Consider the following 27,136-nt stretch of genomic DNA (forward strand, 5'->3'; position numbering starts at 1 on the left):
CGGGATCCAACGAGTTTGAGTCGTCCGGTCCCTTTGAACAGCCTCCCGTGCTCGACTCGGTGGCGGACCGGGGCTTGGATTTTGCTGATGGCCCTGGGGACGACGGTACGCCCGAGGGCGGCTTCGTCGACGCGCAGGAGGATATCCCTCCCCAGGACGCGCAGCCTTTGGACGGTGAGAGCTGGGGTTCCGAGGAGCGCAGGTTGGCTGATGAGACGCAACCTTCTGAGGACTGGCAGTTTGCTGGGGACTCCCAGCGTGGCGTGGACGCTTCGGAGCCCGTTGAGGACTGGCAGGTTGCTGCGGAGGCGCCTCTTGTTGAGGATCGGAAAGCTGCTGAGGAAGCACCGCCTGTTGGGGACTGGCAAGCCGCCGAGGAAGCGCCTCCCGTTCCGGACTGGCAAGCCGCCGAGGATGCGCCTCCTGCCGATGACTGGAAAGTCGGTGATGAAGCGCCTCCTGCTGATGACTGGAAAGTCGGTGATGAAGCCCCTCCTGCCGAGGAACCAAAACCGGCCGAGGAAGCGCCGCCTGCTGAGAAATCGGCCGAGGACACGACGCCCGAGGACTGGCAGGCGGCCGAGGAGACGCAGCCCCCCAAGGAGCCGACGCCGGCCGACGCGACGCAACCTGCCGATGACTGGCAGCTCGCCGAAGAGACGCAACCCGTCGAGCCGACCCAACCCGCCGACGACGCGGAACCTCTCGACAAGTCGCAACCGGACGAGGAGCCGCAACCCGTCGCCGAGGCGCCGCCTGTCGAAGAGGCATCAGCCGAACCGGAACCCGTCGTAGACGCACCCCCTGCAGCCGAGTCTGAGGCTATCGACGACTGGCAGCTTGCTGGAGAGACTCAGCCGGTCGAGGAGCCGCAACCTGCCGACGAGAAGGAGACCCCGCCCGCTGAGGAGTTGCAGGCGGCGCCGGAAGAGGCTCCACTAGAAGAGACTCCCCCGGCAGAAGCGCCCCCAGAAGAGGCTCCCCCGGTAGAAGAGTGGACGGCTCCGACCAAGGCGAGCAAGAAGAAGAAGAAGAAGGGCAAGAAGAATATGGCTGTTGTTGAGGAGTCGGAGACGCCTGTGGAGCAGCCTCCTGAGCCTGTCGCCGAGCCCGTCCCTGGGCCGGCCGAGGAGCCAGCTGCTAAACCCACTCCGGAACCTGCCGATGAAACTGCGCCTGAACCTGCTGATGAGCCTGTTGAACCGCCTGCCGAGCCCGCGTCTGAGCCAGCCCCGGAGCCGGCCGATGAACCCGCCGCTGAGCCCGCCGCTGAGCCCGCCGATGAACCAGCCGATGAACCAGCCCCGGAGCCAGCTGATGAACCAGCCGATGAACCCGCTGCTGAAGCCGCTCCAGAACCAGAGCCTGAGCCAGCACCTGAAGCTGAGGAGCCCTTGGCCAAGTTGAGCAAGAAGGAACGGAAGAAGCGAGAAAAGGCGGCCAAGGCGAAAGCCGCCCTTGCCCTCGAAAATGAGGCTCCTCCTCCTGCTCCAGAACCGGCTGAAGAACCGGCTCCAGAACCAGTTCCAGAAGAAGCTCCAGAAGCCGCCCCAGAGGCTGCCCCAGAACCAACTCCGGACGCGGCACCTGAGCCAGTTCCGGAAGATGCTCCCCAGCCAGCCGAAGCCGAGCCTGCTCCGGTGGAGTGGGCCCCGCCGACGGGCAAGAAAAAGAAGAAGAAGAAGAACAAGAAGTTGGCCAGCTTGGAGGACGGCGACGCAGACCAGAGTGCCAGTGCAACGGGCGACGACAAACCGAACGGCGGCGATAAAGAAGGAGATCCGCCAGATAGAGGTCCCGACACGAATGGCTTTCACAAAGACTCCGACAAGGACGAGCAGTCTTTTTTAGCTAATGCCGGCACCCTTGGCGAAGGTGCCGGCTTAGCGGACGCTGCGGCGGCCTCTGGCTACCTCGTGTCTCGCTCAAATGCCACCGATGCTCCGTCGGAAAAGGAGACGTCCCCTGTCTACGGTGTTGGGGAGGAGCACCACGACGAGGACTACAACTACATTGATCCCGAAATTACCCAGCGGGTCATCAAACCCGCCATCGATCCCCAGTATGGTGATCTTCTCCCTCTTCCCCCGAGTGAGCCGGGGTCTCCCAAGGAAGACCTGGAGGACCTCCCCGAACTCCCTCAAAGCCGTCCCGAGACGCCACCCGAAGAGCAGATCCGGCGCCGGCAGAACCCTAGCAGTCATGTCCGTCGACGAAGTGCTCTCGAGACTCCCACTAAGGTCCCGAGTCAGACTGCCATTCCTATTCAGTTGCGACTCGGCCAGCGGTCAACCCCATCGTCCCCTGCATGGCGCAGGTCTTCTCCCGTAGCGTCTCCTGTCGCCAGCTCCGCCTTCGAACGCGCCACGCCTCGGCGACATGTCCGTCCGACTTCGTGGGACAGCAGCCGGGAGTTTAAGCCACTGTATCTCCTCGAGCATGCGCGTCAAGAGGCTCTCGCTCCGCATGCGGAGGATCTCCCCGAACTGCCACCCAGCGAGACGTCCTCGATCCCTGAATCACCGGCATCCTTCTACGATGCTCAAGAGGGCGACTACGGTCTGGCGGCTCCCCTTCGGCTGGACACCGATGTTCCCCCGGCTGGGCTGGCTGGAGATGGTTTAGGATCCCAGGACACTACGCCGAAAGCCCACACGCGGTCCCTGAGTCATCCCTTCGGCACCCCTTCCCCCGAAGACATTCACAAACAGTCCCTGTTCTCCGAGCACATGGCTCAGGACGATGGCTTGGTCGACTTGCCCCCTCTCCCCAGCAGGACCATGACGGACGGTCAGACGGAACCCGACCCTGTCGAGACCATGTCCAAGGATCGGAGCTCTTACCTCTTGCACTCGACTCCGCCGTCCCTCAAGGGACTCGTGGACGAGGACCTTTCCGCCCAATCGCCTGATTACACGCCGAGCAAACGGGGTAGGGAGGATCGCATGAGTGACATCCAGGAAGAGGACGCCGACGACAACAACAACAACAAAAAGGGCGACAAGTCTGGCCTCCTCGGCTCTATCATCGGAGCCGCTGGCGGACTGGTTGCCGCTGCTCTTCTGAACAAATCCAAAAAGGAGGATGGCCCGTTGGATACGACCGAACGGTCCGTCACCCCGCCTCCCGAATCGGCAGAGCCAACCGTAGAGGCTTCTGCCCCGGACGAAGAGGGACCTTCCAGCGCCCCCGCGGCCAAGAAGAAGAAGAAGAAGGGCAAGAAGGGCCGCAAGGGCGAGGATGTGGCCGAGGAAGAAACCCCCGACGTGGCGCCAGTTGCTGAGGAACCGCCCGTTTCGGACCAGAATCTCGCGGAGGCGGCGCCCGAGGTGCCCGAGACGGCTGCCGCTGTGCCGGTTGAGGAGGTCGCTGAGCTGAAGCTGTCCAAGAAGGCGAAGAAGAAGAAGGCAAAGAAGGCGCAGACGTTGGAGTCGTCCGACTTGCCCGCCGGCGAGTCTGGAGAGGTTAGCGGCAGGGAGGTGCTCGAATCGGCGCCTGGAACTGGCGAGGGTGTTGATGTCGCTTCTCGAGAGGTTCCGGTCGAGACACCGGGCGAGACTCCGTTTGAGACGCCTGCTGAGACTCCTCTCGAAACTCCTTTCGAGACTCCTGCCGAGACTCCAGATGAGGCTTCTGTTGAGGCTCCGGTCGAGGCTTCTTCTGAGGCTCCTGCTGAGACTCCTGTCGAGGTTCCTGTTGAGGCTCCCGTTGAGGCTCTAGTTGAGACTCCGGTTGAGGCTCCAGTTGAAACTCCGGTTGAGACTCCGCTTGATGCTTCCGCTGAGGCTTCGGTTGAGACGCCCGCCGATGACATTCTTGCAGTCGGCTCAAAGAAGAGCAAGAAGAAAAAGAAAGGCAAGAAAGCACTTGCTCTGGCCCCTGGGGAGCCGACTGTGGAGGACGTCCCGCCTGAACAGACTGCCCCATCTTCCCCGAAGCAGGACGTCCCTGTCCTCCTGGATGGGCCCGAGAACGTTGAAACTTTGCCGCTGGACGAACCGTCGACTGCTGCCGAGAGCGAGGGACTTGAGCCTACTTCACGAAGCGCACAACTGCCTACGGACGCCGAGAAGCCCGCCGATGACTCTGGCGACGGCTTGCTCACTGACCAGCCGACCAAGGACCCAGAAGTTCAGGATGTGCAGGCTGATATCGACGTTCAATTAAATCAAGACGCGGTGGCAGACGATGCTTCCAATCTCCTCGCCGACGCCGACGCCGACGGACAGACTGCTGCTGCGACGCTCCGGGACCTCCCCGCCACTGATGGAGCTGCCCTCGCCGACTCTCTCGCCGATCCCAGGTTGACCACGGAGGCTTCTCAAGATGAGCCCAAGGATCAGCCCACGGCTCCGCAGGGCGATGCGCCGGCTGAGTCCGAGTCGTTGGCGGACAGTACTCTGGCCGTGCCCTCTAAGAAGAGCAAGAAGAAGAAGAAGGGCAAGAAGGGCGCTGCACCCGAACCTACACCCGAGCCTGAGCCTTCTGCAACAGAGTCTGCGGCCGAGCCGGCGGCCGAGGCCGTGCCCGAGTCTGCTGCGCCTGAGCCTGAGCCTTCTGTATCAGGGTCTGCACCTGAGCCGGCACCCGAGTCTGCCGCACCCGAGACCCTGCCTGAGCCTATTATCGAGTCTGGTGCCGAGCCTGTCTCTGAGGCTGCCCCCGACTCGGCCCGTGAGCCTGAGCCCGAGACTGAGGCAGGCGACCTAGCAGACACGCCCTCCGCCGATTTGTCTGTGCCCTTACCTTCGAAGAAGAGTAAGAAAAAGAAGAAGGGCAAGAAGGGCGCCGAGGCCGAGCCTGCACCCGAACCAGCTGCATCCGAGTCTTGGTTCGAGCCCGCGCCGGAGTCTGCGCCTGAGGTTACGCTTGAGTCTGCTCCCGAACCAGGTCCCGAGGCTGCTTCGGAGATCATGCCCGAGTCTTCCCCTGAGGCTGATCCCGAGCCTCTCTCTGAGACCGCCCCCGAGTCTACGGCAGAGCCTGCCCCCGAATCTTCCGACATTGCACCTGAGGCTGCCACGGAAGCTGTTCCTGGGCCTGTCTCCGAATCGTCTCCTGACGCTGCACCCGAGGTCATCCCCGAAGCTGTTCCTGAACCTGTCTTCGAATCTTCTCCTGACACTGCACCCGAGCCTGTTCCTGAGCCCGTGGCTGAGTCTGCACCTGATTGCGCCGCCGAGCCTGCTCCGGAAATCACGCCCGAAGCTGCTCCCGAGCCCGAGCCAGAGGCAAGTACGTTAGCAGACACGTCCTCGGGTGATTTAACCACGGCCTTGCCTTCGAAGAAGAGCAAGAAGAAGAAGAAGAAGGGCAAGAAGGATGCCGAACCCGAGCCTGCACCTGAACCTGAACCTACTGCATCCGAGTCTTGGGTTGAGCCCGCGCCGGAGCCAGAGGCCGCTGCACCCGAGTCTGCGCCTGAGGCCACGCTTGAGCCTGCATCAGAAACTGCCCCCGAGGTTGCTTCCGAGATTGCTCCTGAGGCCGCTGCCCTCGAAACTGCTCCCGCAACTGCTCTCGACGCTGATCCCGACCCTCTGTCCGAGGCTGCCCCCGAGGCTGCCCCCGAAGTTGCTTCCGAGATTGCTTCCGAGGCTGCCGCCCTCGAAACTGCTCCCGTAACTACTCTCGACGCTGATTCCGACCCTCTGCCCGAGCCTGTCCTCGAAGCTGCCACCGAGCCTGTATCCGAGCCCACGTCTGCGGCAACACCCGAAACTGCTACGACGCCTGAACCTGAGGCGAGCAACTTGGCGGACACAGCCTCGGGTGACTTGGCTTTGCCTTCGAAGAAGAGCAAGAAGAAGAAGAAGGGCAAGAAGGGATCTGAACCCGAGCCTACGTCTGAGCCTGCACCAGAGGCTACGTCGGAGCCCTCGCTCGATCTGGCAGCTGACTCTGCCACGTCTGAGTCCATTCTCGAGCCAGCACCCGAGTCGGCCACGCCAGGGGATGCTCCTGAGTCGGCACCTGAGCCTACGCTTGAGCCTGCATCTGAGCCTGCATCTGAGCCTGCGCCTGAGCCTGCGCCTGAGCTTGCACCAGAGGCCGCACCCGAACTTGTATCTGAGCCTGCAGGTGAGCCTGTTACTGAGCCTGCGCCGGAATCTGCTCTCGAGACCGAAGCAGTGACTTTGGCAGACACGCCCTCGGAAGATGCGGAAAGGGTCTTGCCGTCCAAGAAGAGCAAGAAGAAGAAGAAGGGCAAAAAGGGATCCGAACCGGAGATTGCAGCTGAGCCTACGCTGGAGTCTACGTCCGAACCTACAGCTGAGCCTGCGCCTGAACTTGCACCAGAGCCTGCACCCGAACTTGCATCTGAGCCTGCAGCTGAACCTACGCTTGAGCCGACGTCTGAACTTCTTCCTGAGCCCGCACCCGAGCCTTCCGTTGAGTCTACGCCTGAAGCCGTTCCCGAGACTGTGCTGCCCGAACCTGCGCCCGAATCTGCGCCCGCCCTTGAGCCTGAGCCAGCGTCCGAGACTGCGCCTGAGGCAAGCACCTCGGCAGACATTCCCTCCGGTGACCAGGCTTCGGCCCTTCCATCCAAGAAAAGCAAGAAGAAGAAGAAGGGCAAGAAAGCGTCCGACCTCGAGTCCGCACCCGAAGTGGCCACTGAGCCCGTGTCTGAAGCTGCGATTGAGTCCGCGATCGAGCTTGAGACCGCGCCTGAACCGGCTCCCGAACCAGTCTCCGAATCTACGTCTGAACCTGTCGTCGAATCTGCGACCGAACCGGAGGCTGTAGCCGAGTCCGTGCTTGAGACGGAGCTTGAGCCGTCCACTTCTCCAGACACGCCTTCTGGCGACCAAACTGTGGCGGATGCTCTCTCCGAGCAGACCGAGAGTCAACCGGAGAGCGAGTCGGCCGTGCAAATGGCACAAGGTGATGCCGAACCACCCGTGCAAGAGGAAACGCCAGTGGACGATGCCTCGTCTCTCACTGCCACGAAGACAAGCAAGAAACAAAAGAAGAAGAACAAGAAGAAACTGGCAGGTCAAGACCAAGAGACGCAGGACATCGGTATAGGTTCGGAAGACACACCCTCTTCACAAGACTTGAGCGCAATCGATGCATCTACGGAACCGAAGCAGGAAGATCTTCCCCTCTCGGAAGAACCTGGGGAGGATGTGCACACCACGCCAGCAGAAGTATCGGAGCCTACGTTGACTGAGAAGGGAAAGAAGAAGAAGAAGAAGAAGAACCAAAAGTCTGTCGCCTTCGACATCGACGGAGAAGTCCACTCCCCAGCCGACTCTCAACCTATTTCTACGGAAAACGCTCAGGAACCAGGCGACACAGCATCTGATGCTGCGACTCAGGATGTCCTTTTGGAAACCGCCGACACACACGAGGCTGAGCAACCCGAAACTCTGCAAGACAACTCAGAAGATGTTGGTGAGGACGGCTTGTCAACAACAGCCTACGCCGTTTCCTCGGGAGAGCGGAAGCAACCGTCCGAGACGAACTTTGCGGAAGCCACTTCCGAAGGGGAGCCAGCCACCAGCAGCGGCGGTGAAGAGGTGGGCTTGCAGGCATCATCGGAGCAAGGCCCAAGCGGTGAGGCTCATGCATCGATTTTAGACGTACCCAGGCCCACGAATGAACCCACAACTACTGAAATTCTGGCGGAAAATGCGAGTGAGGCCCACCTGGCTGACGGCAGCCCCGGTCCTGCCCCGGACGTTGCAGTGTGGACCGGTGGCGACGATGACCTGCCTCCCAGCATGGACAAATCACTTGGGGACACGCAAAGCGCGGATGCAGCGTCAGTGGAGCCCGTTCTGATCGATTCGGCACAGGAGGAGGTTGGGGCCCCACAGGAGCTCCCCGGTCCGGACTTGGCAACGGAGAGTACAACACCCGAGGAGTCCCAGGACCGCAGTCTTGACAGTCATGACAATCTTGACGTGCAGCCAGATCAAACCGTTGGCGCTGAAGCGCATGGTGTCGACAAGGACGACGCTGCCATGGCCGTACCGGAGCCTGTTCGCGTTGACGACGAATTCCAAGAGACAACCACCACGTCCAAGAAGAAGAGCAAGAAGGACAAGAAGAAGAAGCAGCAGCAGCAGCAGAGCGAGTCGGCAGAGGTCGATGTCCTGCCATCTCTGTCCGAGACACTCGTGGAAGACTCGGCCGGCGCGGATCAGCCGCCGGAAGTCAGCTCAGAGGATGTCGTTCCCGACTCGTCCTCCCAGCCTCGATCGGAACCAGAGCCAGAACCAGAACCAGAACCAGTCGGCGACGACGCATTGCCCACTCCCCTTCCTTCTGACCAGCCCGAGCCTGCCCCAGCGGTGCAGGGTGGTGAAGATGAACTGGCTACCGAGGTTACCGGTAAGAAGAGCAAGAAAAAGCAGAAGAAGCAGAAGGGAGCCGTCGCACCTAGTGTCGATGAACCCGAGTCTAGCCAGTCCACCGAAGAGCCAGCACCGGTAGAGTCGACCGAGGAACCGCCACCGCCATCTGATGAGCCTGTTTCTGGCGTGGAACCAGGCACAAGTGTTCAGCCTGACGTCTCTGTTGTTGAATCGGGTGATGTCGTTGAACCCGTCACTGTTGATGAGACTGGGGTGAGCGCGGACCCAAGCGCCACGACCGAGCCTGAGGTTGGTGTCATTGGACCTGCGGATGAGGAGGCGGAACCGGCTCCTCTTAATGAGCCCCAAGTGAGTGTCGGCTCGGCGATTGACACTGAGGCTGCCGAAGAGAAACCTGCGGACGAACAAGACCCCTTCTCGAAGCCCCCGGCGAGCTCGCTTGAGCAGGACTCGGCTACTGCCCCGGTCGAGGTTGCCGAAGACGAATCGGCCGCTGCTCCTGCCGGGAAGAAGAGCAAAAAGGACAAGAAGAAGAAAAAGAAGCAGGCTGCTCTCCTTTCCGACGAGACCGCAGAGGGGAGCAGCGCCGAGGCCCCTGAATCCACTCCGGCCGAACCGACCCCGGCTGAACCGACTTCCAACATCGACACTGCCCAACCTGAGCCGGTTGCTGTCACTCAGTCTGACGAAGTTCCTTCTGTGCCCCCGTCCGACGAGACTCCTGCCGCCCTCCCGTCCGACGAAACCCCTTCTGCGCCTGAACCTCAACCAGAGTCGGCTTCTGATCTGCCAGTCGGGGCCGAACCAGAATCTTTGGTTGAAACGGAGCCTGCAGTTGAAACGTCTGCCAAGAAGGGAAAGAAGGGCAAGAAAAAGAAGAAGCAAAATGCCGCCTTGGAGGATTTCGACACCACTTCACAACCAGAACTTCCCACCGACGTGCAGCCCCAAGCTCCTGCCGCCGTTGATGAGCCCACCCAATCACTCATCCAGGATCTCTCTCCGGGCGACGAAGCAAGTCTCGAGCAACCTGTCCAAGAAGGCGAAGCCCTCCCCATTACGGACGAGACCCAAGTCGCGCAGCCGTCGTCACCAGCGCCACCTGTCGAGCCGGAGGAGCCATCTGTCGTTGATACCCCCGTTCTGCCGGAAGAGCAGCCCCAAGAAGAAGAGACACCGCAGCCCCTGGATGAACCCGTGGAGGAAGTTGCCACCGCGGCTCCTGAAGAGGAGCTACCTTCGGTCACCAAGAAGTCCAAGAAAGACAAGAAGAAGAAAAAGAAAGGAGCCGCCGTCGATGCTCCCAGTGACACGCCTCCTGCGACCGACCTTCCCGAAGATCCTGTTGCCGATGTAGAGGGGACTGCCCCCGAACAGCCTGCAGATGAGCCGAGCACCCCCCTTGAAGTAGACCAAGACGTTTCCGAGCCTCCCTTGGAAGAGTCCTCTTCTGTTGCCAGCCTGAGCAAGAAGGACAGGAAGAAAAAGAAGAAGGCCCTGCTTGCCGCAGCGCTCGCTTCTGGGGCAGCATTGACTTCCGGAGCGGCGTTGGGCTCTTCGGGGGGCTCTGAAGCGGAGCCGAGCACGTCACCTACGGAGGATGTTCCTTCGGAGGCTGGTCCTCAAGCCGACTCGGCTGAACCTCCCATCCCGGCCGACGACGTCGTGCCTGCCCAGGAGAGCATTCCCAGCGAGGAGACACCGGCCACCCAAGACAAGATGCCGAGCGAGATGGATCTGCCCTCAGAAAATGTGCCTCCTTCGGAAGACCCTACGCAGACACCAGAGAACCAGCCTGTCTCGGATGTTCAGGACAAGGACGCCACAGTCGAACCCCAGCAATCTACCGCCATGGTGGAGGAGGAGCCCGTGTCCGAGCAAGTGCCAGACTCGGAACCGGCAGACTCGAATATCCCCGACGACTCCTCGAAGGCCCCCGAACCCTCGGAAGTTGAAGACAGCTCGGCTGTGCCAGCGGACACGACTGCGACCGTGCCCGTGGAGGGTGACGCTCCTCAAGAGACCCCCGGCCAAGACGTCATCTCCGAGCCGGCCGCGTCCCCAGAAGGGCAGGCGCCCCATGTCATCGAGCCGAGCACGACAGGCTTGGATGAGCAAGCGGCGCTCGCTGCGGCCCGAGAGCCCTCCACCGCCGATCAGGGCGTGGACGAGCCTGAACAGAATGCAGCCGCCGCGCCAGAAGAGGAGCTTACTGTCTCGAGCAAGAAATTTAAAAAGGATAAGAAGAAGAAGAAGAAAGCACAGCTCGACGCCGAAACACCACCCGAGGCCCCTCTTCCCGAGGAACCGTCTGAGATGCCGCCTTCTTCTGGCTCCCTTGGCGATGTGGCTGTTCCAACTGAACAGGGCAGCAGCGAGATCACCGTGGAGGAAGAACGGCCTTCAGATCCTGTCCCAGAGCCCGCCGCCCAGGAAGCTGCTGCCGACGAGCCGCCTGAGGAGGTTTCTGCTCCGAAGAAGTCCAAGAAGGATAAGAAAAAGAAGAAGAAGGGCAAGTCGGCGGAGGAGGCGCCTGTCGATGACATCCCGGCGTCCTCCACTTCCACCATGCCCGCGACGGAGGAAGAGCCGACTGTGCCGGTTTCGAGCCAGGACCAACTGCAAGAACCAACTTCTCTCCCGCTCTTGTCGGACGAGGTTCCTGTTTCAGACGAGGTTCCTGTGCCGGAAGACACGACGGGGGTCCTTGAAGACACGCCAGCTACGGAAACCACGCCCGTTCCCGAAGACACGCCCGCCCTGGAAGACATAGCGCCGGCCCCCGAAGAGACGTCAGCCTTGGACGACACGCCGGTTCCTGAAGACACGCCGGTTCCTGAAGACACGCCGGTTCCTGAAGACACGCCGGTTCCTGAAGACACGCCGGTTCCTGAAGACACGCCGGCCTTGGAAGACACGCCCGTTCCCGAAGACACGCCCGTTCCTGCAGACACGCCGGCCTTGGAAGACACTCTCGCTCCGGAAACCACGCCAGCTCCGGAAGCCGCTGATGCCCCAATTCCTACCGCTAGGGAGGAGCCGACCACGACTGAAGACAAACCGGATGAGACCACCCTGGCGACCAAAACGTCGAAGAAGGACAAGAAGAAGAAGCGAAAGTCGAAGATCTCGGAAAACGCCGAATCCGAACCCATCACCTCTGTCCCAGTCGAGGCGTCGATGCAAGAGCCCGATCAAGTTGACCCGGTGACTGGTGATCGAGATGCTTCCCTTCAGACTCCCGAAGAACCCTCTCCAGACCAGGAACTTCCTCGGGAGAGTGACCCGTCGGAACCTGACGCTCCTGCTGAACCAGAGCCAACCGGTCCCGTTTCTTCGGGGCAACTCGATGACGTTCAGCCACAGCCATCCGATTCTCTGGAAGACCGAGCTGTCGAGCCTCCAAGTGAGGAACCTCCCGCAGACACTGAGCAGACTACTGAACGTCGGGACGCCCCGCCAATTGAGGAACCGCAAGAGCCTCTCGTCCCGAAGAAGTCGAAGAAGGACAAGAAGAAAAAGAAGCGGGCGGGACAGCTCGAACCGGAGCCAGAGTTGGATGTCACCCCCGTTGGCGACGATCAGACCGAAGTCCAGCATGAGAGCCAAGAACCTCCTTCTCAGCCACAGCCGACCGAGGAGCCACAGCCGATCGAGGAGCCGCAGTCATCCGAATCCCTGGAAGACCGAGCTGAAGTCCAACATGAGAGTCAAGAAGCTCCCTCGGAGACGGTCGACCTCGGTACCGTTGTCGAGACGCCTGCAGTGGCCGAGGACTTAGCTGAAATCCCAGCGGAGTCTGAGCCAGCGGAACCTAGCGCGCCTGAAGAAGGCCAGGGTGTCGTGAATCCGTCTCTGTCCTCCGAGTCTGCCGTTCAGATCCAGCCCGGACCCGAGATGCCCGCCGAAAGAGATGCCGCTTCCCCTGCCCCGGAGTCAAGTGTTCCCGAAGAACAGTCCCCTGCTCCAGTTGACGAATGGGTCGAGCCTACAGCGTCCAAGAAGAGCAAAAAGAAGAAGAAGAAGGGCAAGGCCGCCGTCGTTGCAGAGCCCGAGCCCTCGACTGCACTGGACGAAACGACACCGACAGCACCCCTTGGTGATGAATCTCGTTCTGATGTTCCTCCTCCTGCTGATGCCGAAGAAGGGGCCGTTCAGGAAAGTACAGATGCGCCTGTGGAAGAGGGAGGCCACGCTTTGGGATCCCTTGAAGAGGAGCCGACGGTCCCTGTCGAGGAGCAGCCAACGACCCCTGTGGAGGAGCAGCCGACGGCCCCTGTCGAGGAGCAGACAACGGTCCCTGTCGAGGAACAGTCAACCACTCCTGTTGAAGAGCAGCCCGTTGTCCCCATCGACGAGGAGCCCATTGTTTCTCTTGACAAGCAGCCTCCCGCGCCAGTCGAAGAATCGGCTGATCTCACGACGTCCAAGAAGGGCAAGAAGAAGAAGAAGAAAGGGAAGGCCGTTGCAATTGCAGAACCCGAACCTTCGACAACGCCGGAAGAAGTTGCGCTTCCCAGTGACACGGGTCCTTCCGACGTCGTTCCACCTATTCCCGCCGACGAAGAGCCTACCGTCGAGACTCCTGATGTGCTCGCAGAACAGGTACAGGATCAGGAGCAGCAACCAACTGCCGCCATCGAAGAGCAACCCGCCACCATCGAAGAGCAACCTGCCGCCATCGAAGAGCAACCTGCCGCCATCGAAGAACAACCTGCCACCATCGAAGAGCAACCTGCCGCCATCGAAGAGCAACCTGCCGCCATCGAGGAGCAACCTGCCGCCATCGAAGAGCAACCTACCACCCCCGAGAACGACTCACCCGAGCTCACTGCCAAGCAGAGAAAAAAGGAGAAGAAAAAGAAGAAGAAGCGACAGGGCGTCACAGAGGATGACCTCGTACCTGAGGCGCCCGCTTCTGGGCAGGATGTTGAGGAACAACCCGAGACAGAAACTCAGGCGGACGACAACGCCATTGCCAAAGAAGAACAAAAAGACGAACTCATCTCCCGTGACCTCAGCGATTTGCCCGCCACTGAACCCGTTATCACCGTCCCAGAGGCACCTGGTGATGCCCCGGGTGAACCGCCTGGTGACATGCAGCAACCCGAAGTCGAACCTGTTGTCGATGTGAGCGAACCCATTCACCCCCCTGTCGAGAGTGGCGACGATGTCGGCGAAGCCACCGGTCCTGTTCCGTCTGAGGGTGCAGAGGACACTGCGAACGCCGCAGAACAGCTTGGCGACGTCGCAACTCCCTCAGAAGAACCCCCGGTGGAGGCAACTGAGACACTCGCCGACGACATTGTACCAGAGGAAGCCAGTCAAGAACCTCAGAATCCTGCTTCGGAGGCTACACCTGAGTCCATGCCGGAGCCCGCCCAAGAGACAACCGAAGTCTCGGTGCCCAAGAAGTCCAAGAAAGACAAGAAGAAGAAGAAGAAGGGTGGCCAGACAGTGGTTGACGACGCGCCTCAGGCGGGCCAAGATGATGAGTCTTCCGCCGGTCAACGATCCTTGGACAGCGCTGAGCCTGTCGCCGAAGACATGGCGGAGCCCGCCCCTGAACTCATGGAGGGACCTGCCTCGGAGCCCGCAGGGGAACCTGCCCTGGAACCTGCCCTGGAGCCCGCAGAGGAACCCGCCCTGGAGCCCGCAGAGGAACCCGCCCTGGAACCCGCAGAGGATGCTCCTCAGCAGCCCACAGAGGAAGCTGCTCAGACTGTCACAGAGCAGCCTGCCGAGGAGAGCACCGACGTCTTCGCAGCCAAAAAGCCGAAGAAGGACAAGAAGAAGAAGAAGCGTGGCAACCAGGTCGAAGCCGATGGGGATGCTCAGCCCAGTCAACAAGAGCATCTCTCTGCCAGTCAAGAGCCGCAATCCTTGGAGGACATTGCCGAAGTCGAAGTGCCGCAGCCTGACAGCTCTGTCATGGCGTCCTTGCCACCCGAAACTCAGCCGGAAGTCACCGATGTTCCCGCCGTGCAGGAGATGGAGAAACCACCCGTTGGCCAAGAAGAAGTTGCTCTTCAAGAGCCCGAGACGCCTGCCGAAGAACTTGTCGGCCATGATACTCCTCTCGAGGCTGCTCCGAGCGCACCCGTCTCGCAGGTAGATGAACCCGCTGTCGACAGTGAAGCTGCTCCTCCCGAGCCTGAGGAACTTGCCAAAGAGCTTGCCAGTGACGGGGCTTCTCCTGATGAGGTCTCAACGGAGCCAGTCAGCGGTGAGGCGGACATCATCGAACCAGAAGGACCCCCGGCCAGCGGCGAGGCTCCACCCTCGGACGTCTCCCCCGACCAGCTAACAGAACCGGTTCAGCCCGTCGAAGAGCCGGAGTGGGGTGGCGTCCAGACGTCTCGCAAGAAGTCGAAGAAGGGCAAGAAAGGCAAGGCCAGCACAGACGTCAGCGAACCCGCGTCACGCGCCTTGTCACCGGCACGTCAAGTTGAGGAGGAGCCGCAGCCACTCGAGTCGTCGCGGGAAGCGCCACCGCCACCGCCACCAGAGGATTCGGCACCGATTCCGGAGTCTTCTCCCGACGAAGCGTCTGTCGTCGTCGTCCAAGAACCCCCCACCGAGCCTGAACCTGCTGCAGTCGAGGAATCGGCTGTGCCTACTGCGACGAAGAAAAAGAAGAAGAAGGGCAAGAAGGGCAAGGGGAGCGCAGACGACAGTGAGCCGGCATCCCGAGCGTTGTCTCCGTCCCGCGAGACCATTGCGGAGACTACAGCTGCCGAACCTGAGCTTTCTGTCCCTCCGCAGGACGACGTGGCAGTGGAGATTGCGGAACCTTCTCTGGAGGAGACTACTGTGGAGAACACGACTGTCGAGCCCGAGGCTCCAGTTCCATCCCAAGACGACGTCACGAAAGAGATCACGGAGCCTTCTTCTGAAGAGACCATGGAGAACACGACTGTCGAGCCCGAGGCTCCAGTTCCATCCCAAGACGACGTCACCAAGGAGATCACGAAGCCTTCTCCTGAGGAGACCACCGTGGAGAGCACAGCTGTTGAGCTCGAGGCTCCAGTTCCATCCCAAGACGACGTCACGAAAGAGCTCGCAGAGCCTTCTCCTGAGGACCTCGGCAGCCAGCCAGAACCGCCTGAATCGACTCAACCTACCGAACCAACTGAGCCGACTGAACCCGCCGAACCCGCCGAGCCGGCTGTGGAGGAAGAAGCGTCTTTGCCTACAACGACGACGACGAAAAAGAAAAAGAAGAAGGGCAAGAAGGGCAAGGGGTCTGGTACAGTCGCCGAGTCTACTTCTCTCCCGGAATCGCCAGCCCCTGAAATGGACGAGTCGACCATGGTCAACATGCCATCGGAGCCCAACGAAGTTCCTGAAACGGAGCCTGCTTCCACTTCAGAGACGGCCCTGCCTTCCGATGAACCGTCGACTCAATCTGAAGCTCCCGTTGAGCCCGTCTCACGCGCTTTGTCGCCTGTCCCTGAGACAAGTCATCCTATTGCATCAGAGGAAGTTGAGGCGCCTCAGGGTGGCGTGACACTCGAACCGGAGCCCGAGACAACACCAACTTGGGCATCTCGCGACCTATCCCCGACAAGAGCGACGCCTGACAAAAGCATTCCTGAAGTGGCCGAAGCGCCGTTGGCCAGCGAAGACAGCCCTGCTGTGCAAGAAGAGGTGGGCGTTCCCGACGCAGGGCAAGATGGCAAGGAGGATGTCGTCGAAGTAGCCGAGCACAAGTCAGAAGACACGGCGGTGCCTCAAGACGCGACCGACGCGGCCGATGTGGACATGACACCGGCTCGGGAAAGTGGCCACATCGTTCACGAGCCCCCCTTCGAGTGGGACGAACCCGAAGAGCGCAAGAAGGCAAAGATTGAGGACGAGCGTGAGGCTGTCGCCGCAGAGCCCGTCGTCCTCTTGACCCCCGAGGACACTGCCGCAGCTCAGAGGGGGGCCGAGGGAACGACTGAGCCGACTCTTGTGGATGAGTCCGCATCTCGCGGCCTCGAAACCGCCTCCGCCGCGGAAGGCGGCGCCCGTGCCAAGGACATCTCTCTCGACGTCCCTTCAGCAGACAAGATCGAGACCGAGGATGTTCGGACTGGCATTCCGGTCAAAGCAGGGGGCGCACCGCAACCCGAAGAACCGCCCGGTCAGGAAGACGAAACGACATGGCCTACGGAGCCTGAACAGCCGGCGGCAGGCGAGGACAAGGAGGTCGGAGGGGAGGAGGACATGTTGGACGATCCTGTCGTCTGGGAAGGTGCGGACAAGAAGCAGGTCAGCGAGGCGGCCAGCGCGGAGGTGGAGAAGTTCTGGAGCACAACAGAGGGAGATGGGAGTCTCGTGGAGGGAGGAGAAGGTCAGCCTTTGGCAACGCAGGAGGAGCATGGCGAGATTCTGGCGGGAGGAGGAGAAGTGGGAGAAGTTGAGGGAGAAGTTCAGGGACAAGCCGAAGCTCCAACGAAGCAAGATGACGACGATGTTGCGGAACAAGACACAACGAACATGACAACGCAGGTGGAGGATATCAAAGCAGCGGAGGGCGACGAGGAGGCGGTGACGGAGAGTCCGGTACTTGGACGACGACCGTCACAGGACGAGCTAGCGGGCATGATCACAAGCACGGTGTGGGCAGGCAAAGAAGGGGGAGAAAGTCGGCCGGCGGTGGAGCAGCCAGTGAGGGAGAGCATCGAGACGATGGAGATGGACGAGGCAGTCGACCGCGGGTTCGAGGCGGAGCAACGCAGGGACATGTCGGAGGATACGCCCGTGGAAGAGACCTTTACGCCAAGCTTCGAGGTCGTTCCCGATTTCACGCGATCGGTGTCTCGAGGGCTGCCGCCGGTGCGGGAAGAGAGTCCGGAGGAGGTGGAAGACAAGATGCAAATGCAAGCGCAAATGCAACAGGAACCGGAGCCACAGGCACAGGCACAGCCACGCAGCCTCCAGACGTTGGCACCATTGACGCCCGAGGCAAACCGAGACAGCGGGTTCGTTGATGAAACGCCGCACCCATTCACAAGGAACCCGATGGAGGATGGCGACTTGTACGACAATAACAACGACCGGGACAGCAATCTGCGTGAAGCCAGAGCGACGACTCCGCAACGCAGTGTGTTCGGACGCGACGAATCCGACATGGGAAGCGGCACGAGCACGAGCAGGAAGCTACGGCGATCACCACTATCACGACACGACCTCCGCGACCATCCCTTGTCCCGGACGCCAGCGCTGCGCGAGCCGAGTCCACGAGAGGCGACTCCAGAACCACAAAAGGTGTCGCGCCGGACGCCCGACCTAGAGAGACGGTGGAAGTACGGAGACTTGGGTGCCAGCACAAGCAGAAGAGCAAGCCCGGGCGCGGCGGGAGCTGCAGCGATCATAGCGGCGGCGTCGGCATCGGCGTCGGCGGCGAACCCTGGACGCAGGAGCGTGTCGGACCAAGTAGCACGTCTCCAGTCACCGAGATTCGACGGCAACAAGACGCCCACGCCGTCATCCCCCTCCCCTGCACCTGCACCTGTGCACACGCTGAGGCGGCGCTCAGCCTCCAACACCAGCCTCGCACGCCACAGGACGCCCGAGCCACTCCGATTAGGGGCTTCGGTGACGGGTCGGGCCGACAGTCCTGCTGCCTCAGGCACAAGCCCAAGCATCTTCAGACAGTCATCAGCCACACCTCCACTGAGGCGCGTGGATAAGCGGGTCAGCGGGGATCTGAGACGGTTGAGCCAACGCAGCCACGGTCAGGACGGCGGTCAGGTTGCAACGTCTCCAGCCCCATCCACGCTTTCGCTTTCGCTTTCGCTCTCGCAAGACCAAGACCAAGACAACCAACAAGACAAACAACACGACAAGAAAGACAAAGACAGAGTCGCAGAAGGTTACACCACCGCCAGGAACACTCCTGTCGCAAATGAAGGCCGTGTTCGCGCCAAGGGCATGGCCGATGTCTATGTAAGTCTTTGGTGTTTCTGGGGGGGGGGGGGGTTCTTTTCTTCCCAGCCTCCTCGCATTTCCATCTCTTCCATCATCATCATCATCACATCATCATCATCATCATCATCATCATTCGTCTGTCCCGATCCCATTTTGATCATCGACAAAGAATGACCGCTAACGTCTCTCTCTCTCCTCTCTCAGGATGGCTATGGCGAGGGCCGTATAGGCTCGCCGCGGTCCCCTACCCGCCCCCACAGCATGCGCCGTCGCCAGAGCATGCAGGTCCTCGAACTCGAAGCGCGCCTTGAACAGTTGGTGGCCGAGAACCGTGCCCTCGCAGAAGCAAATGCAAATTCCCAGTCCGACGTCGCCTTCCATCAGCGCGCCGCCGCCATCCTCGCCGACCGCGATGCCGAGATTGACCGGCTCAAACGATCGCTCGACTTCCTCCAGAAAGAAGTCAACCGCCTCACCGAGGTGAACGATGGCCTCAACAGCGCGAACGCCCAGCTCGCCACCCAACACAACGACCGCGAACGCGACGAGGCCCTGGCCCGGAAGGACGCCGAGATGGACCAGCTGCGCTCCGAGCTCGACGCGGCCAAGGACCAGATCCGACAAATGCAACAGCGCATCCTCGCGTCCAAGCCGTCCGACAACGCCGACTTCCTCTCCATCCACGACGTCGACTACTTCGACCACCGGTGCCAGCAGCTCTGCTCGCACGTCCAGCAGTGGGTCCTGCGCTTCTCCAAGTTCTCCGACATGCGCGCCTGCCGCCTCACCTCGGAGCTCAACGACGAAAAAGTCATCGACCGCCTGGACAACGCCGTGCTCGACGGCTCCGACGTCGACGTCTACCTCGCCGACCGCGTGCGCCGCCGCGACATCTTCATGTCCATGACCATGAACATGATCTGGGAGTTCGTCTTCACGCGCTACCTCTTCGGCATGGACCGCGAGCAGCGCCAGAAGCTCAAGTCCCTCGAGAAGCTCCTGACCGAGGTCGGCCCCGCCAAGGCCGTCCGCCAGTGGCGCGCCGTCACCCTGACGCTGCTCTCCCGGCGCGCCGCCTTCCGGGAGCAGCGCGAGCTCGACACCGAGGCCGTCGTGCAGGCCGTGTTCCAGACGCTGTCCAAGGTGCTCCCGCCGCCGTCCAACCTCGAGCTGCAGATCCAGTCGCAGCTCCGCCGCGTCATGCGCGAGGCCGTCGACCTCGCCATCGAGATGCGCACCCAGCGCGCCGAGTACGTCATGTTGCCGCCCCTCCAGCCCACCTACGACGAGGAGGGCGAGCTGGCCGAGACGGTCACCTTTAATGCGGCGCTCATGAACGAGCGCAGCGGCGGCGGCGACGCTTCTTCTTCTTCCTCTTCCCCGGGTTCCAACGAGGAGCTCGAGGCCCGGGCCGCTGTTGTCCGCGTAGTGCTCTTCCCCCTCGTCGTGAAGAAGGGGGACGATTCCGGCGAGGGGGACGATGAGATTGTTGTTTCCCCGGCCCAGGTCCTCGTTGCCCGCTCCTCCCGCGACGATAGGAAGCGCGGCAGCAGGTCAAGCAATACCAATATGGTCCCGGGGGGGTCTACCTCGTCCAACTTGGGCACTGGTCGCTTGCTCACGCCTTCGAGTGACGCTGGTGGTGCTTCGCTTCGTGCTCTCACGGCTACCAACAAGAGCGATGTCAGCATGCGGACTGAGGGTACATACCAGGGCGCGCTGTGAGGGCAGAAAAGAAACAAAACTTGAGGATGTGGACTGGGGTAATGAGAAGGGGATTTTTTTTTTCTTTTTTTTTTCTTTTCTTTTCTTTTCTTTTCTCTTTTTTTCTTTTTTTTCCGAGGATGAGATGGTATTCGGATATGGCTTTTCTTGGGGCATGATATGATATATCCTTTCTTTTGTTTTCTTTTGCTTCTACTTCCCGTGGTCATTTACTCGCATGTCTTTGATGCTTCTGTTTTCACGTTGCTGTGCGATTTCTTCGGGAGTTTCGTTTGGATTTGATTTTTGTATTAATTTTTGAGGTGTTCGTCGGGTTCAACTATTCGAGGGGAAAAGTCGACAAAAAAATACGACTAGATAAATTCCCATATAATGAATGACGACTTGCAATATTGCTGCTGCTGATACTATTTTTTCCGCAACTGATGTGTCGTGCTATTGCTACAGCTGCAGTAGGATCACACTGGCCTGCGAACAACTCCTGGTCAAGACGAAATCAAGACGAAATCAAGACGACATCACGGTGTAAATTTACCTCATCTATACACATGTCGTTCACCCAGATTGTCTTCACTGAATCCCGCCCTGCCCGTCCGGATCCTCACCTCGGCATCTGGGCATTATTCCTCCTCCACCGCTCCAAGACCTTCCCCGTCTTCATCGCTTGCTCATCGCCCAGGTGCGCGCGCACCAAGTCCAAGACCCAGTTCATGCGCTGTGTGCGGCCCCGCTCGCCCCTCTTGACGTCGCGCGTGGCGGCCCGAACGACGGCCAGCAGGGCCTGCGGGGGCAGCACCTCGCCATTGCCGTTGCCATTGGTGCCATTGCCATTGGTGCCGTTGGTGCCGTTGGCGGCCAGCCACGCATTGCAGCGCGACACGTGGCGCAGGGCCGCGCGGTCCGACAGGTGGGCCGCCTGCGAGAACCACACGGCCATGTCGGCGACCAGTCTGCGCTTGGCGGCCAGGCGGAGGTGGGAGGTCGGGGAGCGCGCCAGGTCTTGCGGGGACCGAGTGTGGACGACTTCCCAGACCGTGCGGGGCGGGATGTGCGCGTCGAGGATCATGGATTGGATGTAGGGGGTCCAGGCTTTCCAGTCCCAGGTGGAGAGGCGCCGTTGCGTGTTGTTGTTCGTCTCTTGGTGCTTCATGAGGCCGTAGACCGCCGCTGCGATGCGGTGGTCCCGGCTCGCGATGGCTAGGAGCTTGAATCCCCGTTCTTCTTGGAGGGTCGTGGTCGGGTTCTGGGTGCAGAGTTTCTGAAACGATTGTAGAAATCTTTCCGAGAGGTCCAGACGGCGCAGGACCTTGAAGTAGCTCGTGAGGAGCCCTAGGCTGTTGTTGTTGTTGCGGTTGTCTTTGTCTTTGTCTTTGTCTTTGCCGGGGGGTTGTCGCAGACTAATGTTCCATGCAAGTGAGGCGAGGCCGAGGTCGGCATCCCGGAGTGCGTCGCGTCTGCACGCGTCCCGTACCATGCGAGCTCCGGGGAAGTAGCCCCGACTCTGCCATTGGCGGATGAGAAGCTCGACGAGGCGACATTCGGTCGTAGACGACGGTTCTTCGTCGAAGCAGCCCGACCGGACACAGGCTTCCAAGAAGAAGGATTCGTTCACCTGGCGCATTCGGGCTAGCATGTCCAGCCACCGGAGACGACGGGTGATGTCGGTGTTCGGTTCGGCCTCGAGGGCAACGGTTTCGAGAGAATGGAGTAATTCGCCGTGTGTGGTGGGAGATAGTCTTCCCAGGCCATCTGCGAGAATGGCTGCGGCCTGGGAGTAGCACTCGGGCGAAGCAGGTAGCCAGGTGCGAACCAGCGCGTGTAAGCCTTCGCTCAGCGTGCCGAGCTGTTCTTCAGGGGTAGCAGCCAGGACGTGCTGGGCCATCTGGGCCGATTCTTGGTCTGTCGGCAGTTCGGAGATGCTCTTCAACAGAAGACGGCCCAATTCAGGTCCGGTTTGGGCGAGATTTTGGACCCTGGAATAGACGAGTCCATCGATGACCGCCGACAAAAACCTCCTTTTGGCTAACGTGACGACGAGGTTGGCTTGCGTGGTAGATGCAGATGGAGACGTTGGGAATGTGGCGAGAGCTTCATGGACAGAATCCAGGGAGACCAGACCTAGGTGGATGTCCCGTCGTATGCCGTCCATGACCTGCCGAAATTCAGGTGCAAGGACGTCCGCAGCGGGGGAGAGGGCGTCTCGAGCATGACGAAGCCTCTCTTCCAGGTCCTCCTTTGGCTGTAAGATGGACTGCGGGGGATCCGTAGTCAATTCCACTCGCTCGACTCCACCCTGCTCCGTTTCTACGGGCAACCATTTTTCCACCCAGGAGAGCAGCGACCGGCGCCGCCGTTGCGAGGATCCGGCTTCGCGCGTCGCAGCATCGGGGTTGGCCGGCGTCGGCGTCGGCGTCGGCGTCGGGGGCATCCATTTCCACTGAGACAGGTCGACGGGGTACTCGATGAGCCAGGGGGGTAGGGTCGGTTGAAAGTCGGCAGAGTAGAGGCCGGTCATGCGTCTTTTGCCGAGCCGGCGCCTGTTCTCGAGGGGACCGGGCACCGAGCTGGAGTTACGCCGCGATAGCCTCGAGACGTGGCAGTACCGTTCAAACGCATTGGCCAGGACGCTGTCGGTGATCCAGATACTGTCTATCGGTGCCCGGAGGCGTCTTGCGGCGCGACAACAGCGCGCTGTCGGTCTGGAAGACATAGAGGGTCTGAGGAGAGAGGGGGAGGAGTGTGTCCTTTTTGTTCCCGCGTTTATTGTACCATCGTCAATTGACCTTTGAAATAGCCGACGAACTGAAAATGTGCAGGTGGAGGCTATGACGGGATATTCGACACCCCGATGGAGGCTCAGGGTTCGTTCGAGAAGCTGAAATTGATCAGGTTGAATCAGAAGGCTGAATGGGAAGAACTGAATTGGGAGCTCTGGCATTCATTATTCATTCATTGGTGGTTGGACGAACGAAAGCCTTGACCGTTTGGAGAGGCTGAGATGCTCCACTCTTAATAAGCCACATAAGGTACCCACATTGTGTGGCTTGTGCCCGACGGATTGTATCACATGTCTGAAAAAAGGTCGGCGGGGCGGGAAAGAGATGTGACTTGTGAGGTAATGATAATACTTGATGATACTTCGTACAATCAGTGTACCTATGTACGGTAGTAATGCCCGCGGGGCAGCCGTTAGCGGTTACGGAATAATTCCCTTCCTCTTTCCCATTTTTCTTTTATATATTCTCCAAGGTCCTTCCTCCCACCTTTCCATCTTCCAAATTCCCAATGATCATCACAATTCCCAAGATGGAGCACCAGTTTGAACCCTTGAAGAATGACCTGCTGCTTAGGGCAGCCCGAGGTGTGTTCCATCTGTTCTTTCTGTTCTTTGGTCCCCTTACCCCCCCATGGACAAGCCTCAGCTGACAAAAAGGCATCTTCGCAGGTGAACCCATTGAACGGCCACCGTGCTGGATCATGCGGCAGGCCGGCCGCTACCTCCCCGAGTACCACGAAGCCAAGGGCACCCACGACTTCTTCGAGTGCTGCCGCTCGCCCGAGATCGCATCGACCCTGACCCTGCAGCCCATCGACCGGTTCGACGGCCTCCTGGACGCCGCCATCATCTTCAGCGACATCCTCGTCATCCCGCAAGCCCTCGGCATGACCGTCGAGATGGTCGACAAGAAGGGGCCCCATTTCCCCCACCCGCTCCGCGACCCGGAAGACCCGCAGTACGCCTCGGTGCTGTCGCGCGACCCGGCCGCCGCCGCCGCCGCCCTCGACTACGTCTACGCCGCCATCACCCTGACCCGCACGAAGCTCGCCGGCCGCGTCCCCCTCATCGGCTTCTGCGGCGCCCCCTGGACGCTCCTCTGCTACATGGTCGAGGGCGGCGGCAGCAAGCTCTTCGCCCAGATCAAGCGCTGGATCTACGCCCACCCGGACGAGTCGCGCCGCCTGCTGGCCCACATCGCCGACGTGTGCGTCGAGTACCTCGCCCTCCAGGTCCGCGCCGGCGCCCAGCTCGTCATGGTCTTCGACTCGTGGGCCGGCGAGCTGGGGCCCCGCGAGTTCCAGCGCTTCGCCGAGCCGAGCCTCCGTCGCATTGCCGAGGGCCTGCCCCGCCGCCTTGACGAGCTCGGCCTGCCCCGCGTGCCCATGACGGTCTTCCCCAAGGGCGCCTGGCACTCGCTGGACCGCGCCTGCGACTTGGGGTACGATGTCGTCGGGCTCGACTGGCTCCAGGACCCGGCCGAGGCGGTGCGCATTCGCGGTGATCGTAAGGTCACCTTCCAGGGGAACGCCGACCCGGGTGTGCTGTACGGTACCAAGGAAGCCATGACGGAGGCGGTGCAGACCATGGTGGACGGATTTTGGGGTGGCAAGAGGGGTTGGATTGCCAATTTGGGCCACGGTATGCTTTCCCCTTCGTTTCTCTTTTCTTTTTTTTTTCTTCTTTTTTCTTTGCCTTCTTTCCTGCCAATCTCACCTGTCCAGTCTTCTAACATGCTTGTGTCCCTTAGGTATTACGCCGGGCGTTAACCCGGAAGACTTGAGGTTCTTCCTGTCGGAGATTCACCGTCTGACAAAGAGCACGTAACGATCATCGGTATTAGAAAGGGGGAGAAAAGGATATCAAACACATGTTTTATGAAAGCAGGCCGGGCTAGCGGTATACGAGAAAACAACGCACAGAAATCTTCAGGACAAAATGTCATCGGATCATGATAGAGGAAGGGGAGTCATGGGATTAAAGAAGCAAAAGGAAACTCATCGAACGCACCGGGGAATAGGTATGGACACGCTCAATTTTGGGTATGAAATGACTTTTTATTTTCCCTCTCCACTCCCAAGACTCATATATCATGAGACAAGCTGCATCCATTCATTATTCACCTCCTCCCATTTGATCCTGAGACGCCCGATAAAGCAGCAGAACACAAACACTCCAACAGGTGGTATCTCGACTTTTTTTGGGGAAGTTTGCAATGGGTATAGACATCGGCAGTGGTAACGCCTGACACATTCCATCCCCTCAAACTCCAGTGCAATGATTGAAGTACAAGTTGGTTGAACAAAGAAAGAAGAAAGAAAGAAAGAAGAAAAAAAGAAGAGAAAAAGAAGAGAAAAAAAAAGGGACGTCATTTCCGTGGGTCATGGCTCGCTCGCTCGCTGCACCACGGATAGAAAGAAAAGTGGTGCTTCGTATGGTACGGACATGTCGAGACAAGGCGGAGGGAAGGTGCAAAGACAGAACTCTTCCGTCCCCTTACGCCTTCTTGCCCAGGCTATGGAACCAGGCCTTGCCCCGCGCAGCAATGGAGGTGGACGAGCGAGCCGAGTCCGAGTCGTCCACGACAGCGCTGCTGTCGAAGCTGGCCTTGGCGGCGGCGGCCTCGTCGGAGCCCGGGCGGAAGATGTTGGCGGCGCCGCCGCGGCCGAAGTAGGTGACGTTGGAGCTGGAGCGGCGGGGGGCGGGCTCGACGTCCTGGCGCAGGCGGGTCTGGGCGGCGTCGTCGTTCTTGAGCATGTTGCCCGAGCCGCCCCGGCCGGTGGTGACCATGGGGGAGGTGAGGACGGGGGTCTTGAGGTCGATGGGGGTGACCTTGTCGAATTTGGTGCGGGCGGCGTAGTTGCCTGCTCCGCCGCGGCCGTGGGAGACGAGCATTTTGGGTGTGGGTGTGGGTGGTTTGCTTGTTTGGCTTTGGGTGGTGATGTTTCTTTAATGTCCGTAGGCTACAGGCGGAGTGCGTGTAGCAGACGGTTTGCTGTGGTTTGAGGGGGGTGTAGCGGACTTGACGTTCGTCGTTGCGTTTTGTATAAGTGGACTAGGGGTGGTGAGTCGATGTGAGAGACTTGTGTGTAGAAGGGAGAAAGTGCTGGATTTGCTTTCGGTTTCTGCTTCACTGACTGATGATGGAGGGGGGAGAGAGAAGTAGGCAAAAGAAGACGGGACGAGGTCGAAATTAAATACTAGGAAACGATGTTGCTTGTTGTTCTCATTCATAAGGTAGTCACGAAGTACAGACTATGGAGACGGATAGATGTCCCACCAAGATGTCCCACCTAGATGTCCCGCCAAAGGTCAGCCAAAGGTCAGCCAAAGTCAGGAGACCATCACGTCGCGTGCCACTGCCACTGTGCCAGGGCATGATCAAATCAATGGTGAGCAATTACACGTACGCTCGGGCTTCAGCACTGGCTCCCGCAATGGGGAAAAGCTGCCCCTCGATCCCTCGTCACCCCGCCATTTGCCAAGGGGAAGAGCTCGATCACCGAAGAAGCTCAATGCCAGACGAGACGTGCTAGTGTACAGCCCAATTTGGGAGATCACAAGGACATCAAAAAAAAAATCTTTCCCGTTCTCTTGCGCCATCTCTTCACATTTCTTCCCCCGTTTCTTTCTCCCCGCTTCCCTTGGCGCCCGGCTTCCCAAGAGCTAAGGCTTAAAAAAGGAAAGAAGGAAAAGAAGGAGGCAGTCCCGCTGCCAGGTGCCACCGAAACCACCACTTGAAGCTCTGTCCCCCACCCACACAACTGGGTCACCAAGGCACGCTATTACCCAATAGCAACGTAATGTAAACAATGACAGCCAGCCAAAGCCACCACACGCAAAGCTCGCTTCTCACCCGCGGGTGTTGTTCCGCTCCGTTCCCCGCATCACTTGATCGGCTGTCTTACTGTACGTTGTAGCTTTCGTACTGTACCTTGGCTTATTCAGCGTCCTTGTTCCGTGACAGGACACCCAGGTAGCACTCCTGATCGATTTGAACCTGATTGATTTATGCGCCATTGGCCTCTCCGATCAACATCGTCTTCTTGGCCCCATGGTTCCGTCCCACTGCCCACGACTACGAAGTATGGAATGCGAATGTACGAATTGGTGAATGCGGACAGCTCTGCATGTCGTCAAGTGGTCACTGCCTGAAGAAGACAGACCCTCGAATCGCGTCATCTTGGCAGAGCCCCCCATGTGAACATCTTTCGGCGTGAAATTTTTCACAAACACTTGACCACCGAGCTGGGGTAGCAATTGGACCGCCGCCCTGGCGCTACCAGCACGGTAGTCGCCTTGCTCCGATGCCTTGGCACCTGGGGCGCCGTTGGGAAACGTTGTTCAATAAGCTTAACACTATTAGACGCCCATGTATGGGGTAAAAGCT

At 60.0% G+C, this 27,136-nt stretch overlaps 4 protein-coding genes across 4 annotated transcripts; 2 read left to right on the top strand and 2 right to left on the bottom strand.

Moving 5' to 3' along the window:
• The first annotated feature begins 16,514 nt into the window (after positions 1 to 16,514).
• Positions 16,515 to 20,304, top strand: SODALDRAFT_209972 (hypothetical protein). Its single transcript, XM_028607270.1, has 3 exons — positions 16,515 to 16,583; positions 16,666 to 18,263; positions 18,450 to 20,304. The coding sequence occupies exons 2-3, from the start codon at positions 16,812 to 16,814 to the stop codon at positions 19,968 to 19,970; spliced, it is 2,973 nt and encodes a 990-aa protein (XP_028464708.1). The 5' UTR covers positions 16,515 to 16,583; positions 16,666 to 16,811; the 3' UTR covers positions 19,971 to 20,304.
• On the bottom strand, positions 20,238 to 22,892 carry SODALDRAFT_209960 (hypothetical protein). The gene is made up of 2 exons (XM_028607269.1): positions 20,506 to 22,892; positions 20,238 to 20,438 (listed from the first exon to the last, which is right to left on the bottom strand). Exon 1 carries the CDS (start codon positions 22,678 to 22,680, stop codon positions 20,572 to 20,574), a length of 2,109 nt encoding a protein of 702 aa, XP_028464709.1. The 5' UTR covers positions 22,681 to 22,892; the 3' UTR covers positions 20,238 to 20,438; positions 20,506 to 20,571.
• A 384-nt stretch (positions 22,893 to 23,276) lies between these two features.
• Positions 23,277 to 24,573, top strand: SODALDRAFT_281053 (uroporphyrinogen decarboxylase; the record flags this gene model as incomplete). The annotated part of the gene is made up of 3 exons (XM_028608268.1): positions 23,277 to 23,331; positions 23,416 to 24,387; positions 24,497 to 24,573. 3 exons carry the CDS (start codon positions 23,277 to 23,279, stop codon positions 24,571 to 24,573), a joined length of 1,104 nt encoding a protein of 367 aa, XP_028464710.1.
• Positions 24,574 to 25,242: 669 nt separating this feature from the next.
• On the bottom strand, positions 25,243 to 25,641 carry SODALDRAFT_281424 (hypothetical protein; the record flags this gene model as incomplete). The annotated part of the gene is made up of 1 exon (XM_028608285.1): positions 25,243 to 25,641. One exon carries the CDS (start codon positions 25,639 to 25,641, stop codon positions 25,243 to 25,245), a length of 399 nt encoding a protein of 132 aa, XP_028464711.1.
• Between the last annotated feature and the right edge of the window lie 1,495 nt (positions 25,642 to 27,136).

This window comes from Sodiomyces alkalinus (assembly GCF_003711515.1).
Source record: "Sodiomyces alkalinus F11 unplaced genomic scaffold SODALscaffold_8, whole genome shotgun sequence".
NCBI classification, from domain to species: domain Eukaryota; kingdom Fungi; phylum Ascomycota; class Sordariomycetes; order Glomerellales; family Plectosphaerellaceae; genus Sodiomyces; species Sodiomyces alkalinus.